General features: G+C 34.0%; 1 protein-coding gene across 1 annotated transcript; it reads right to left on the bottom strand.

Moving 5' to 3' along the window:
- Positions 1–1,583: 1,583 nt before the first annotated feature.
- Positions 1,584–17,904, bottom strand: LOC129946836 (odorant receptor 85c-like). Its single transcript, XM_056057194.1, has 5 exons — positions 17,801–17,904; positions 10,193–10,307; positions 6,077–6,754; positions 5,865–6,023; positions 1,584–1,643 (listed from the first exon to the last, which is right to left on the bottom strand). The coding sequence occupies exons 1-5, from the start codon at positions 17,902–17,904 to the stop codon at positions 1,584–1,586; spliced, it is 1,116 nt and encodes a 371-aa protein (XP_055913169.1).
- Positions 17,905–17,978: the final 74 nt, after the last annotated feature.

Here is a 17,978-nt window from a genome sequence, read left to right as displayed (position 1 = left end):
AATTTTTACCAACTTTGAGTTATGTTTTTTTATGTTTTTATTTTTTATAGAAAAAATGTCAATTCGTTTTTTTTTTAACTTTTTTTTGAAAACGTTAGTTTGCGTTGCACAAAATTGCCTTAGAGGTAAAATAATCTTTTAATCGTAAAACTTTCGAGCTGACAAAAATTTTTTTTTAGTTTAGTAGATTTATATAAAAAAACGGTAGTTGGAATTTTTTTACAAAAATATATTTGTTTGAATATAACGATAGAATATATTATATAAAATTTAATTCAAGTCTCTAGCGTTATTGGTTCGTGAGATATATTTGGTTACATAAGATATTGTTCTTAAACAAATCTAATTTGTAATTGTTTATATAATAAATAAAAAAAATCCAAGGAATGGTACTAAAATTAGTAAGAATTGGTTTTCGACTAAGAATTCTTTAACAAGAATAGATTTTGAAATCAAACTATTTTATCATATGTAAAATATTGTTGGTGATTTTAAGATAATTTCTTAGAAAAATATAAATGAAAACTTTTTTAACAAAATACGAAATCCTACAAAAACAACAAAAAATTTATGAGAAATGGTTTTCGACTCAAGCATTAGGAGAACAAAGAGAGATATCGACTTCAAATTATTTATCTAAAACAAAATATCTGTATGTTTTTTTTTAAAGTACTAAGCAAGACCAATAGACAGTCGGGATGTGAAGTTATTAGTGTGGGTCCCATCCCAGCATCTTTTTCTCAATTTAAGTAAACTTTTCTAGAACTGCCACCCCTAACCTGAGGGAGATAGGCCCCCCCTTTTAGAATAAATTAAAATTAAAAATTTACAAAAAATACTACACAAAATCGGTAAACACTGATGTTAAATTTTCTTAGAAAAATCCAAGTGTCATTTTTTTTATGAGAAATAAAAACTTTCAAAAAATGCTAATAAATTAATTTTCAATAAAAAAAACAGGAAGAGTTGAATTCAAACTTATTTTATCATATGCAAAGTATTGTTGTTAGCTTTTAGTTATTTAAAAAAAAAAAAAAAAAACCCATCGACAATTTTTGTATGCAGAAATGGAAAACTCAAAACAGTGGCACGAATAAAGATTAATTCTTGTGATTTGTATTCCAACTTCTTTGTTTATTTATATGTTGTAAGAAAAATTACGAGAAAATTGACATTTTCATTCAAATTTAGTAATAGTAGTCAGAAATCAGTTTCGTTTGATGACTTCGTGCTTTACAATACAAATACAACTTTGAATAATTCTGTGAAAACCGTTTACCGATGAGTTAAACTTTAGATTGGTTATCATTCTGTAAGGGGGGTAACTACCAATTGCAGGTAATGAAATGACAAATGAAGGAGTGTCCTTAAAATGGCAAATACGTATTTTTTACCTTATTTCCCCCGCTATCAGATTATTATTCTCATTTTTTCCAAATTTACAGAAAAAATTTGAGACAAATAATTTTTGAATTTAATTTATTTTTCTCAAAAGTAGAAAGTTGTAACATTTTTTAATTGAACAACAACATTGATATAATACGTGTTTTAAGAGTGATATGCTTATTTTTATGTAGAACACCTTAGTTTTGAACGTACATGAGACGGAGTAGAGTAAAAAACTTGTATGAAAGTTGTCCGATCTGTAATAAAAACAAAAAATAAATTTGAATTATTTGGGTTCAAGTTATTTTTCTAATAAAATAAATGTGTCCTTAGTAAAATAAATACACCACATTAGAAAAGCCTATTATTATGAGTAACATCGATGTGTTGATATTGACTAATCATTGACAAAAACTTGAACCTTATACTGCAAAATAAAATTACTTACATTCACAAATAAACTTTAAGGCAGTTTTAGCGATAGCTAAAATTCAAGCTATATAACCATTATTTTATATGAATTATAAATTTAGACACTGTTTTTATTCGTATTTAAAAACATAAAACGAGTCAAAATACGTATGTTTTTCAACAGAATGTGCAAGATTACCAAACAATATTACTATCAAAAGGTGAACGTTTAACCCACCCATTCGAACATGGTGCACCTTGATCGGTGAAATAGAAAATAAAAACAGGAGTTGAAATCCAAAGAATTGTCTCCATATATCATCACACTGAAATCGTTATTACTGAAATCCAAACCATGTATCTTAAAAATGAAACCGTAATAACGGGCAATTTCAATGTTCACAACTCTTCGTGGCTTCTCTATTCGGGCCGGACTCAAGGAATGTGAGCTGAGTTTACTCACCTTACTTAGCTCGTCAACGAGTATACTCGTTGTCTTGATGCCGTTAGGCACAACGTCACTCATAGATCTTATAAGTCTCAAGCTCAAAAGCAGGATTTCTAACATGAGAAGTTTTACTACCACCAGATCGGTGAATCGAGGCACTCCCCAAGGTGGAGTCCTTTCGCCTCTTTTATGGAACATGGTAGTAAACGACTTACTTACAGCATTGGAAGCAGAGGGTTTTAAGGTGATTGCCTATGCTGACGACGTTGCGATATCCGTATCTGGGAAGCACCCCCAAGTTCTCTCGGAACTCCTACAAAATGCCCTAAACAGGCTAAGCAATGTGGATTGGACGTCAACCCACGCAAAACAGAATTAATACTCTTTTCGAGAAGATATAAAATTCGTCAGATTAGCCCACCCAAGATTAGAGGAATACCATTAAGCTTTTCCGATCAAGCTAAATATTTGGGCCTCATTTTAGACAAAAACTAAATTTGAAGGCAAATATTGATGAAAGAGTCAAAAAGGCTACTGTAGCGCTTTTAACTTGTAAAAAGGCCATAGGATCAAAATGGGGCTTCTCCCAAAAATAACCCACTGGCTAATGGCTATACACTTCGGTAATCAGGCCGATACTCATTTATGGAGCCGTCGTATGGTGGACCGCACTAGACAAGATGATAAATCTAAATAAGCTCATCAAAGTCCAGTGGTCAGGAGGTATGTGCATCACAGGAGCACTTCGCACAACACCAACCGCAGCACTGGAAGTGCTTTTAAACCTAACACCACTTGACATCTTCTCTAAAAAGTTGGCTGCCAACTCATGTGTAAGGCTTAGAGCCACCTCTCAATGGACCAGTAACAATACTGGACATACTACTATTCTAGACTATTTCAGATCTATCCCAGATCACTTAGACTATACCACCCCAAAAATGGTATTTGGGAAGAAGAGGGACCCCTGGAAGACGATGCGGTATACACTTCTATACAGACGGTTGAAAGACCGATCACGGAGTTGGAAGTGGTATCTTTTCAGAACAACTGAATCTCAGTCTATCCTATAGACTTCCCAATAAATATAGTGTATTCCAGGCAGAAGTAATGGTGATTAAAGAAGCACTATCCTGGCTCAAAGAAAACGTTATATCTTGTAAGGATATACGAATCTTCTCAGACAGCCAAGCAGCTCTTAAATCTCTCGCGTCTGTCTCCACAAACTCTCAAACAGTCCACGATTGTCAATCATCTCTGAATGAGATGACGGAACAGTTTCACATTCACCTCATTTGGGTGCCGGGACACAGAGACATTCCGGGAAATTGCAAAGCCGATGAGCTCGCCAAAAACGGAACACTTCTGCCTTATGTTAGACAAGAACATAACATAGGAACACCACTTGCTACATGCAAATATCTTCTCAAGCAATATGCTCTAGAAACAACAAATGCTAGGTGGTCACAAAGTACCCCCTGCCTGGCAACCAAGCAAATATGGCCAAGTATTGACTAAAAACGGTCAAAAAGCTTGATATCACTGAGCAGTCAAAGTATAAGCTCTACAATTGGAGTAATAACGGGACACTGCCTCATAGGAAGGCATGCTCTGAGGCTAGGGGTCTACACAAATGACTTCTGTAGAAGCTGCATGGACGAGGAGGAAGAGGAAACAGTCCAACACCTTCTATGTACAAGTCCAGCACTCTCCATTAGAAGGAATTACTTTCTCGGTAATCCCTTCTTCGATAATACCAGTGAACTGGCAACGATTGACACAAAACGTCTCTCTAACTTTATTAAAAGTACAAAATGGTTTGTTTAAATTCATTACTCTCCCATGAGTAACCTCATTAGTGGTATCACAATGGACCCTTGAGGTCTACGTGTGTCAATGACATCTGGACAGCTACTCCAACCTAACCTAACCTAGGCACATCGGACAATAATGTCAAATCTTCAAATTTCTCATGTAAAACAAATCCAGTTAGAGAAAAAGTTCCTATCAGGACCGTTTGGCAGTACGATAAACCCAACTAGAACGATCTCAATAATTTTTTCAAGATTTTCAACTTAACTGTAGAAAACCAGAAAAAGTTTAAGCAAGGATCAAATTACGAGAAAACATACTGCAATAGGCAGACAGAATTGTCACTTATTCTTAAAAGACATGAGGAATTCTTTTTCTTCTTTTGTTCCTGTATTTTTTGTATTGAGAAAGCATGGCAGTTCTCTGGAAAAAAAACGATACCAGAAGGGTAAAATAGTTTTAAAAACACTTCTTTAGAAGATTTTCTAAAAGATCTCAACATACCTCCGCTTTTATTCTTAATAATTAGTTTTAAAGCTATCTTACCCTTATTCAGGTCTCGTTCCGAGTAGTTTAAAAAATGCACTTGTTCAGCCAATCCCTAAAAAAAAGACTCTTCTTCCTCAAATTATCGATCAATATCTCTAACGTTCCTTCTTTTCAATGTCATGGAAACGCTGATTAATCATCAGCTCAAGAAATATCTTAAGGAACAAAAGCTTTTTAAAACCTAATCTCACTTAACTCTGGAACAAATCTTTACATATTTGTTGATAGAGTAAGATTATTGCATTTTTAGGGCATTTGATAAAGAATGGTACCTTGGTCTCTTATCAAAAAGGTGTGTTTTCGCAATTTTCTTTCGAACCGTCATTTCAAGTTGTTTTGTGACGAATTCAAATTTGAAACCCACAATAAAAATTGTGGTGTGCCCTAGAGCTTGGTTTTGTCTTGGACTCCTAGCCTTATTTTTATCATTAATCCAATTAATTGTTTGGCTAACGATGCCTCTCTTTGCTTCATTTCCAGACACAAATTCCACTACTTCGAAATATGATAAGCTCATTAAATTCCTACCAACACAACATTGTACAATTAGGAATAAGAAACCGAGTTGAATTTAATTCTTCGAAAACCCAATGCTGTCTTGTAAGGAGATATTTTTCTTGTCCATTGCCACTGTCTTGAGTATAACTCGCATTTCCAAGCAAATGCTCCACAAACTTATTTAAGCTTCTTGGACAGTTTTCAAAGAAAAACTTTGAAATGATTGGTGACAGTAACACCATTAACTCAATCAAGCCGCTCAAACATCGTCGTAAAGTTTCTTGCCTCACCCATTTTATCCGTCACTATAACTGGCTATGCTTTAATGGAATAGCAGTTCCATTTATGCTTTTAAACAGTTTATTCGTTCTTTAGCCCTACAACTCGTATATGGAATCCCTTACCACGCTTTATCTTTTCCTGTCAACTCATTGTTCAAGAATTCAAACCAATATACATTGTACACCGACCCTCCTTTGCAAACCACTCGCTTTTTTCCTTGTTTGAATACATATTAAGCGTATACATAAAACCCTTTCGTTTCAGTGAGCGCTAATTATATAAAAAATGTAAACTTGATTTTAAAATTATAAACAAATTATACTTAACATATTTTTTTTTAATTCAGACAGTCGATTTAATTAATAATATAGCTGACATAAATATTCTACATGCGAAGTTTGAGGACACAAAATTTGAAAACTCTAGATTTTTAAATGTATTTTTTGAAAACAAGAAACTAAAAAATAAGAAAACTTACCTCTGTAAAAGTTCGCAGTGAAATAGGCAAAGCTACAGTTGCCTTTAGCTGTACAGGTTTCTGCGCCCTACTCATCATGAAAATCATCGTCTTCTTATAGGAAGTACTCGCATTTTCGTACCATATCTGATTGTACAACCCCACAGCAATATTTTCACTCTAAAAAATGGAAATTGTTCCTAATGCTCATCATCAGCATCAACAACACTTACCGATAAAGTTATCTTTTGACCATAATAGCAAATAAGGTAAACTTGAAACAACGAGGATATTAGAAAAATCGTGAATTTTAATGACACTAAATTGAAGACTCCTGATGTTATTTGAACTCCAACAAAACAAATAATGAACGACGATGTAGCAAAATTAAAAAGCAACGACACGCCAAAAGCTGAATTCACTCCATTGGTAAGATGAAGGACTTTTTGGTGATATTCCACCATTCGATTAAGATATAATAAATCATCTTTTCCCCCCTTCGGTGAGTATTCAGCAACCTTTCTATTTATATAATCGAAATGCATACAAATTTGTGAAACAATTGCACAAAGCAATAGATCAGAAGCAATAAATCCAGAGGCTGCTGTATAGCCGGCCAATATTTCGGTAGCATTAAGAACATAGTACCAAGGAGTATTATGCCATTCCCAAGGTAAGTAAACGTGATATGGTAAGAATTGCTCGATTGGCCTACCCACCGCCATTGCAATAGCATATTGAAGTACAGCGAAAAGATTAAAACTCCATATGAGAAGCATATACATAAACACGAAAAGATGCATAACAAATTTAACCTTGCTCAAATAGTTGGCCAATTGATAATCCCTTTGGTGTTCTTTTGTAGTTGGATAGATTTCTTTGAGGGCTTCAATAAGATTTGTAAGAGTTTTCTTTTTGTACCAAACCGATACCAATTTACAATCGGTTGTTATAATGAAACCGGAATAAGATGCTGTTTGGATGGCCTCTGTTAAATTGGTTCCAGTGGAAAGAGCAACATAAATAAATACCAATTCAAATACAAAATAGAAATTCAAATTAATTGACGTGAGATAGAATACAAGTGCAAGAATATAAGACTTTGTGGTTGTTTGACTTGAGTTTTTGTAGGGCTGAATGCCAACACAAATATAAAAAAAATTGGCCATTTTAATAAATTCTTCGAACGGTTTAGGCATTTCAAAGACAAAGAAAATGTTGTTTACAAGTAAGATTAATTCTTTAAACTGAATTGAGAATGTGTACCTATTTCGGATATCATGTTACTGATGTTTAATTTTTGTTTGCATTGATTACATGTTTACGTCGAATTTGATTTATTATTTAAGAGACCTAAGCTCATAATTATAGCCAATGTGATGAATGTATTGACATGAATAAGCTTTAAACAACTTTGAATACTTATTTGAACTGATTTAATTTTAAAGTATGGTTTTGAAGCATTCAATTACTCGATTGCTTTGATAATATACATATGTCCTTATAGATATGCTATATACAATTATTTTACATCTATCGGTAGAGACGTATCGTATTAAAATTACACAATGTTAAATACGAAATTCCATGTAAGTAAAAGTTCATAACTAAAACAAATTGTCCCAGGAAACACGTTTTCATAACTGTTTCAGATGCCTTAAGTTAGGTACCCATGGCGTGATGGTTAGTGCGTAGGACTGTGGTGCCAAGGTCTTGGGTTCAATCCCTGCCTGTGCCATCTAAAGCTTTTTCACGGGTACTGCTTCTTGCGAGGAATTGCCAAATTCTCTAAGAGTAAATTGTTGTTATAAAAAGTGCAAGTCTACATTTTCTAAGGTTCAAATGTGTTTTTAAGAACGACTTTCCATTATCTCAATACGCAAATACTTTAATTTGCAGCTTCGTGTCTCAATAGAACTTGATTGAAATATTAAGATGGGAAAACACAGCTAAATCCCATAGGAATTTATTGTAATCGGTCTGAATTCTCGAATTGAAAATGTTTGTATTTTTCGACGTTCCAAGGTCTTTAGAGTCTAAATTTTTAGAGAGATGTCGCACGATTCCTGAAAGTACGTACACAAGCACGCACAGACATATCTCTAAAAACCAGGTATTTAACTGGATTGTCCAGTACAATACCGAGTATATGCTCGACCTGTTCGCTACTGATAGACCATCATTCCTAAGGAGTGGAGCCTATCTGGATCTTTTGCTAATGGACTCAAGACTGACAATAACTGACACTGTGGGTCAAAGACCAAGAAACTGTTTACGCACGATCGAGTACGATAAGGCTTCCAAACGAGCTTGTGGAGTTGGAGGAGTACATGCCGGTGCACTCATACAATTATGGTAAGACTCACTGGCCGCGCTTCACAAACGCTTTAAAGAGAAAACTTCGGTCTAGACACATATCCCCACCAATCGACAGAAATTTGACACATACAGAGATTGACGGATATTTACAACAAATGGACGAGACAGTCCAACGAACCATGGAAAGAGAAAGAGCCATACCGAAATTCAAGCAACGAGACACTACGAACTTGTACCGTAACGCGGCCACAGATACACTGCACGTTAAACGTTTGTACCGGAGATTTATTGACCCAAACAATCTGGAGGTTAGGACATTGAAGTCCAGTGACGGTGCGTCAATAAGACGTTTTAGACAGTGTCTACCCTTCAGATTTGAAACAATACTTTACTCTCTACAGTACCTAAATACATAACTTTAAAAATGATATGCATGGAAAAAAAACAAAAATTTGTACCTAATTATACTAATTCCTATTTTGATTTCATTAAGAATAATATTTCCTATCCCATAGTACCTACTTCTTGTCATTTTTTGTCTAACCCATTTATATGTGTATCTACAATCTACATTCACACCTATTTCTACTATTTTATTTATATCACTACCTCACATATACCAACATCATGCTATGCTATGATTGGCTCTACATATATGACTGACTTCTATTAACGAACCTCCCGAACGAACACCGAATACCGAAAGTACGAATGGCACGACACGAGTAAAGACGAAGACAGTGTCTTTGTTTCCCTTTAAGGTTATATGAAGGGAAAAAGGTTAGCTTATCATTCCCAAAAACTAATTTTGTATGGAAGCTAGTAGACATAATTGAATCTGTCTAATCGCTTGTTTGTTTTGAAAGTAAATTCTTAATTCGAATTTTTCATGAAGAGAACGAGTGTCAGTCAGGAGGAGCAGCACAGTGAATGTGATCAACGCAGCACGCAGCGGCAGCAGGCAAGTGTTACCACTTCTCAAAAAAAAAGTGGAAGTAGATTTTAGGAAAAAAGTGAAGTAGATTGAGAAAAATGGAAGTAGATTTCAAAAATTAACTTTTTCTTAATTATTCTACATATTTTTAAATTATATTATTTCAATAAAAAATAGAAAAAAAAATTAATTATTTAAGGCTTCATATCATATACTTCAAGATGTTAATGTAACATTTCTTAAATTAAATCTTGCTTGTTAGCAACGAAAAAGCAAAGATTGGGATAGTGTTGGTAATATCAAATGACTTTAGGATGTTTTTATTGCAAAGGACGAGTTCTTCAAGAAATAGTTATTGGAATCGTAATACAATAAATAAATCTATCGGTTTGTTTTTGAAAAAAAATCGAATTATCGATATTGAGCTCTGTCGGAAGACGTTGCGTCTTACATGTGAATTAAATTATTTTCATTTCATTCTGATATTGAACTCTGACAGGACAAGTTAAGGTTGTAAATTTTTGAGATTGCCAACCTGTATTGCGTAAATCAATACATATTTGTAAAATGGATTTTTCAGGAAATGATGATATTTTTGAGTATTTCTTAAATGATACAAATGTAAAGTTTTCAATGCTACCTATAGAAGATAAGATAACTATTAATTCATTATTACAATGCGAAATAAAAAAAAATCAAATCGAGCCTAGTGACTTACAACTCTCAACCATTCCTGTGTGCGAGTACTGTTGTCAGGAATGGAAGGGACCTACAATTTAAGGCCGAATCCGAACGGCTAGTTTGAGAAAGCACTTTTTCATGACAAGAATTACTCTTGGAGAATTTGTCAATTCCTCGCAAGAGGCAGTACCCGTGAAAAGACTTTGGATGGCACAGGCAGGGATCGAACCCAAGACCTCTGGCATGACAGTCCAACGCACTAACCATCATGCCACTGGTACTACACAATGCGAAATAATGAATCAAAATTTGTGTCTACCCAGTCAAATGGACTGCCGCACGTCACTGTTGAAGTCGTCAAAAAAACGTAAACAAATTGAGCAAAGAAACCTATCGATTAAACATTAATTTGTACTGGATCAAGAAAATTCGAGCAGTTAATTCTAGTGACCCGAGTATGTTTCCGCAAATTAACAAGATCTTTAAGAGGAATGATCAGAACGACCTTCCTTGTATTAAGCTTCAGAGGACTACAGATAACAGAGAATTACTTCTGACAGCAGGAATAGATCCAGTAGACGCCGTCTTGGACGATGACTTCTTTGTTGTCGAAGATCCGCAGGAAAAAGAAGAGGCCGTAGGGGCTGCTTTCCAGCAAGTGTAAAAGGTGAATCCTAGCATTAGCCCTAATCAGGTCCTGAAGAATAGAGCCCTGCAGCACCACTTCCACCTGCGTAACGACATAACGCAGTGGCGATCCGAGAACCTCGATTTTATTAAGTTCAATGACGAAAACTTGGCAAATGCCATCATCGCCGAGCAAAACGGGACTAATACCTTATTAGTCACGTAGATAGAGCTCCAGCTCATCTTCGATTCATTAAAAAAAAAGAAGTCAGCCAGCAGGGATCGATGGTATATCCAACATTGTACAACGACATTTACCTCAGGAAGCTGTGGACATTTATACCACTCTGTTCAGCAACGTTCTGAATAATGCATATTATCCGTCCCGTTGGAAAACAGCTGTGCTACATCCTCTCCCGAAAAAGGGAAAGGACAACTCCAATCCGGCGAATCTCCGGTTGATAAGTCTTCTGCCAAATATCAGTAAGATATTCGAGAAGGTCATAAATAGAGCTCTGTCCAAGTGGGCTGAGAACAACAAAATAATTCCGGATAATCAGGTCAGCTTTAGGGCGGGACACGATACTATTCATGCTGCGTCTAAGCTTGTTCTGATATCCAGAGAACAAAATCTAAAAGGCAATGTATGGGTGCTAGTCTGGTTGACTTGGAGAAGGCCTTCGACACCGTATGGTTAGAGGGTCAGTATGTAAAGTTAAACAGACTCGGCATAAGTAAACCACTGTTATATATGCTTTATTCATGCTTAATGGCAGACGGTTTACTGTCAAAATTAGCAATATAACATCTATCAAAATCTTTGATATTAAAAATGGTCTTCAACAGGGAGCGGTTAACTAGCCGATCTTATTCAGCATTTACACCAGTGATCTAATAGCAAGTCTTACTCAGTCAATAGCATACGCCGACAACCTAATTGCTTACAAAACGGCCCCAAAAATTAAGGTTATCAGGGCATTTTTTCAGGATTTCGACAAGATTCAACAATATTGCGATGACTGGAAGTTAAAATCAACTTTCAGAAATGCGAAATTATTCTGTTCAGAGCTAGGGGAGCCTTTGCTTGACAAAACGGTTGTTCTTTAGCAGGCGTTTTGACAGCAGGGCGAAGGTGATTTGCTACATGGCCCTTATCCGGCCGATGATTGATGGTTCAACGTTGCCCCATCTCAAATGGAAAAGATTCGGGTGTTTGAGAAACAATGTCTCGACGTTGCCTTGGACTACGCAGAACACCAGAGTCGGAGTACAAACATTACTATTCCAACCAGGTTCTATAAAACAAAGCCAACATAAAAAGAGTATATAGTTTCTTGCTGAAGCTTGGTAGGGGTCACATTGCGGGAGCCATTTCGTCGACTAACAGCTTAATTTTTGGGGCTTACTACCCCAACAATGAGTACTAGGAAAGTGCACGTTTAAGTGGCAACATTCCACCCGAAGCTTTTCTCTATTTAGAGAATCGACGGCTGATACAGGATAGGGAGGCGGGTCCGCTAATCTACCACGTCAGCCGTAAAACTGTAAATAGGTGACTCCGTTACAATCGAGACGTCTTCGCACTGGACGGAGCCGAGTGCCTTCGGTTAGGGTGGCGCCAAAAAAAAAATCTAAAAAAAAACACAAACACAAAAAAAGTCTTACTGTGGTTGTTCTAGTTTTTAAGTAGTTTTAAGTAATTTTAAGTAGTATTATTGGTTTTGGTTAGCTTTACGTATCTTAAGTATTTTAATTCAATTTAATTTATTATAATTTATGTATAATGGGTTGCGGTTTTCTTTTTTTATTTAGTTTAAAAAAATAAAAAACAATGATGCAGATACCAAGTTTTTTAACTTCCCATAGGAAGTTATTGTAATGGGTCCGATTTGTCAAATTGAAAATTTTGACATTTCTCGACGTTTCAAGGTCCCTAGAGTCGAAATAAAAGATTTTTAGAAAGATGTCTGTGCGTGTGTGTGTACGTACGTTCGTACGTCCGTACGTTCGCGAAGTTTTTTTCGTCCTCCATAGCTCAAAAACCAGAAGAGATATTGACTTCAAATAAATTTTGTTATACAGATAATAAGGCAGAAAGATGCACAAAGGGCTCTCAAGAAAATTGCGTGGGTGGTTATTTTACCATTGCAGTTTGAAAAAAAGGTGAAAATTTTGGTTAACCCTAAATATCTTACGAACCAAAAATGCTAGAGACTTGAATTAAATTTTATATAATATATTGTAACGTGATACCAAACAGGTATATTTTTTGAAAAAAATCAATATAACGGTTTTTTTTTATAAATCAATATAACTGAAAAAAAAATTGTCACCTCCAAAATTTTACGACTGAAATATGATTTCATCTCTAAAACAATTTTGTGCAACGAAAAATAATGTTTCTGACATCTGATAAAATTATGAGAATAATCGAATTGACAGTTTTTTTTATAAAAAATAAAAATCTAAAAAAAAACATTATTCAAAGTTGGTAAAAATTGAATATCGATTCAAATATCTTTTCAAAAACTTGAAATTTATGCTTCAATCTTATTTTATCTTATAAGGAATATTGTTTTCAACATTTGGTAAAATTTTTAAAAAATTCGAATTGACAGTTTTTTTACAAAATATAAAACTCTAAAAAAGAACAATACTAAAACTTGGTAAAAATTTACTTACGACTCAAATAGCTTTTCAAAAATTAAAAATATTGTCTTTAAACTTTTTTTATTTCACAGAAAATATTGTTTTCGATATTCAGTAATTTTGATATAAAAATCCAACAGTCCGGTTTTTCATAAAAAATAAAATCTACAAAAAATAGTAGGCAAATTTGGTAAAAATTGATACGAGTACATATAGACAAACTTTTAAGCAAGACAAATCGACAGACGGGAAGATAATTTATCAGTGTGGGTCGCATCCCAGCCTAAATTTATAAATTTTCTTGGTTTTAAATTAAGTTCTCATTATTTAGCAATAAAATTGTTCTTAGGCCGAAAGGCAGTAGTTATAAGATAATTGATTAACTTAGAGCAACTGCATAGGACCAGTAAGATATTTTTTAAGTTTTTTGAAATGCACTCTAGTTTTTTAACAATTTTCGTCTACCTTTAAGATTTTGATAAAATAAAATTTAAAAACAAATTAAAAACAAAAATCTTTCTAAAAATCTTTTTTTTAAACTCATGGGACATTTAAAAGTCGAGAAATGTTGACATTTTCAATTTGACAAATCGGACCGATTACAAAAACGTCCTATGGGAAGTTAACAATGGTCACCTCGAATATTTTACGCACAAAAAGCGATTTTGACTCCAAAATGTATGTATTCAACAAATAATAACGTTACCCATTGTACTTGTATTGTCTTCGTACTGATTTCATTTCATAAAAAAGAGGCTGGGATGCGAACCACACTAATAACTTCCCATCCCGTCTGTCGATTTGTCTTGCTTAAAAGTTTGTCTATATGTACTCGTATCAATTTTTACTAAATTTGCGTACTTTATTTTGTAGATTTTATTTTTTATGAAAAAACGGACTGTTAGACTTTTATATAAAAATTACTGAATATCGAAAACAATATTTTCTGTGAAATAAAATAAGTTTCAAGCCAATATGATTAAGTTTTGAAAAGCTATTTGAGTCGAAAGTAAATTTTTACGAAGTTTTAGTATTGTTTTTTTTTAGAGTTTTATTTTCTGTAAAAAAAACTGTCAATTCGATTTTTTAAAAATTTTACAAAATGTTGAAAACAATATTTCTTACGAGATAAAAATTACTTTGAAGCCAATATTTAAAATTTTTGAAAAGATATTTGAGTCGAAAATCAATTTTTACCAACTTTTATACATTTATTTAGGTTTTTATTTTTTGTAAAAAAAACTGTCAACGATTTTTCTTCAAACTTTAACTGAATGTTGACAACAAGATTTTTTGAAAGATAAAAGTTAATTTAAGCCAGTATCTCAAAGTTTTGAAAAGATATTTGAGTCGAAAATCAATTTTTACCAACTTTTATAAATTTTTTTTTAGGTTTTTATTTTTTGTAAAAAAACTGTCAATTCGATTTTTCTCAACATTTTTCAAAATGTTGAAAACAATATTTCTTATAAGATAAAATAAGCTTGAAGCCTAAATTTCAAGTTGTTGAAAAGATATTTGAATCGATATTCAATTTTTACGAATTTACGATTTTTATTTTTTATAAAAAAACTGTCAATTAGATTTTTCTCAAAATTTTATCAGATGTCAAAAACATTATTCTTCGTTGCACAAAATTGTTTTAGAGATGAAATCATATTTCAGTCGTAAAATTTTGGAGGTGACAAATTTTTTTTTTCAGTTTTATTGATTTAAAAAAAAAAACCTTTTCATTGATTTTTTCAAAAAATATACTTGTTTGGTATCACGTTACAATATATTATATACAATTTAATTCAAGTCTCTAGCGTTTTTGGTTCGTAAGATATTTAGGGTTAACCAAAATGTTTAACTTTTTTTCAAACTGCTATGGTAAAAAAACCACCCACGCAATTTTCTTGAGAGCCCTTTCTGCATCTTTCTGCCTTATTATCGGTATAACAAAATTTATTTGAAGTCGATACCTCTTCTGGTTCTTGAGCTACGGACGACGATCGCGAACGTACGGACGTGCAAACGTACGTACACACGCACGCACAGACATCTTTCCAAAAATCTTATATTTCGACTCTAGGGACCTTGAAACGTCGAGAAATGTCAAAATTTTCAATTTGACAAATCGGACCCATTACAATAACTTCCTATGGGAAGTTAAAAATATTGTTTTCAACATTCAGATAAATTTTGAAAAAAATATAATTAAAAGTTTTCTTAGAAAAAATAACAACCTAAACATAAAACCATTACTAAAAGTTGGTAAAAATTGATTTTCGATTCAAATTTCTTATCAAAAATTAAAAATGTTGGCTTCAAACTAATTTAACTAATACTAACTATGGGAAGAATGAAGCTTTAAGTCGAATGAGCACTTTATATAACCTAAACTGTTTATCGATAGATTTAAATTTAAATAAGGTGGGGTTAAAATCATTGTTAAGAACCAGTGCTCCACTATCGTAAACGTCTTTATAAGCTTGCTATAAGCTACCTACTTTCTGAAATTCTGAAGTGTAAAATGCTCTTTAATCTATTGAATGTAAGCTTTGAATAAGGCATAGCTAGAAAACTGTTGGATTCTTGGGACACCATGCTTTGCTGGACAACAGTGTTTAAAGACAATCAAGCGCCTGAAACATGTTAATGTAATGACATATACAGTACACATTATTTTATTTTAAATTTTGTCAACCTCCTTTACAGAACAAAAAGTCGTCTTTTTGATAAGTTTACCATACCACCCCACCTTATTTAAAGGGCAGATCCACCGTTGGAAATAGGTAAGAAGTGGTCTCACTAGAATGAAGGCACATACATTATGTACTTTTCGTACATGAAATAAAATCTCCGGTTCTGTACACTTACCTTTCTTTCTTCTTGAACAAAAATACAGTCCTAGTAAAAAAAAGGACAGACCAAGCTTGAATTATCAGCAACTGTGGTATCAAACACCCATAGAGAGTTTTCGACATGCATTAGAAAACTGCATGTTAACAAAGAATGGCTGCACAAGAACAGTGAGCACAAACGAAATGGGTGCTCCTTTTGCTCCTGGATTCTCTCCACCTCATTCTCATTTGAAAAACTAATGTATAGTGTCACGTATTTAGCATTATTTTTGGAAAACGTGACAACTATTCCGGTTTCGCTCGACTTACAATATACCTGTAGGCGACAATAATGAGGAACATTATGTGTGATGGTGGTAGTGTTACAAAATACCCTAGATAAAAGGATGTGCTTCCATTCTCCGGAAGCAAACACTGTCTGCAACTTCGTTTTTGTGCTACTTCCTCCATTTGCACATAAAATTGTTGTTTGAAATTGCCCTCGCGATCTTAAACTAGGTATTCTTCTACGTGCAGGTAAAATGAACATTACATTCCTACAAATTAATTCCTTTTTTTTCAGTATCTGAATACTGCAAATATTTGCTACGTTAAATTTGTTTACCCTAATTGTTATTGTTTTTTTTTTATAGCAGGCTTAATGGACAAAATATATCAACCATATAACCGTGGGTAGTAAAAAATAACTGCTTCGGTTGTAATAATGCCATTATTTATTTTTAATTTCATCAACCAATGTTTAAGGACAATTTGCATTGTTCTATTTTGGGTATTTATCTAGCTTAACTTTGCTTAATCTTGCACTATATTTCCTTTTTATTAAAGAGTTATAGACAATTTTATTTTTACAAATTAATATTTTGAGGTAGTCCTAAACGTGCCGTCAGCCAGATAATAACGTTTGTTCGGCTTACAAGTTTCTTTAAATATAAACATGCAAAGATACTATATAAGTGCATTCTCTGCATTTAAAAATATTCTTTTATTATATTTTTTCTTTTGTTTGTTAATAAAACTGCCAAATTTGTCTACGAGCTTCGACTGATTCGAGGCATTGAACAATAAAGTTTCGAACATTCACTCTTTCACTAATGTAACACAAAGCAATTTAGTTCAAGGGTGCTTTCTCAACATTAAAGTTATCTCTGATATCATTTACTTTTCAAGATTGACCTCATAGCCTGCTCGATGTTGTCATGTCTAAGTTTTATATTAAGTTTTTCTAAAGGATCTTCTAGGTATAGCTTCGAGGATGGTACACAACTGAGGCAGTGATTCTTCGAGCGATTTTTCCGGTGTAATTATTTTTTTTATAACTATCGTAATGCTAGTCAAAAATAAACCTATCTCTCCGGTCCCTATCGGACACAGTCCTACTGAAGGCGCTCACCTCCTTCCAGAGCGAGGACGTCTAGACTTCAAAGGAGTCACCTACATGCACTTTCACGGCTGACGTGGTAGATTAGCGGAACCGCCTCTCTATCCTGTATCGATTGTCTAAATAGAAAAAAGCATCGGGCGGGATAAAACCGCGCATTTTCTTAGTATTCAAAAATTAAGCTGTTGGTCGAGGACATTGCTTTTCCAAAGTGCCCCATTCATGCTTCACTAAAAAATCATCTATTCTGTTTATGTTGGCTCTATTGCATAAAATCTGGTTGAAATAGCAATGTTTGTCTTCCGATTCTGGTGTAGTTGAGCAACGTTGAACCATACCGAGCACCCATAGGCAATTATCGGCCGGATGAGGGCCATGTAGCAAATCAGCTTCACCCTGCTGTCACGACGCGACCGCTACTAAAAAACAACCGTTTTGTCAGGGTGAAAACTCCCCAAGCTCTGGCCAGAGCAGCACTTAATCTTTAGGGCCGTTCTGTACGCAACTAGGACGTTCGGCGTACCCAATTTCCTGAGTTAAGCAGCCTACCAGATCGCTAGTGTAAATACTGAACAAGATCGGTGAGTTAACTGCTCCCTGATAAAGACCATTTTTAATATCAAACATTTTGGTAGAAGTTACATTGCCACTATTGACAACAAACTGCCTGCATTGCCATTAAACATGTCATAAAGCATATA

Source organism: Eupeodes corollae, chromosome 1, assembly GCF_945859685.1.
Source record: "Eupeodes corollae chromosome 1, idEupCoro1.1, whole genome shotgun sequence".
In the NCBI taxonomy this organism is placed as follows: Eukaryota; Metazoa; Arthropoda; class Insecta; order Diptera; family Syrphidae; genus Eupeodes; species Eupeodes corollae.
This window is presented reverse-complemented; position numbering and strand designations above follow the sequence as displayed.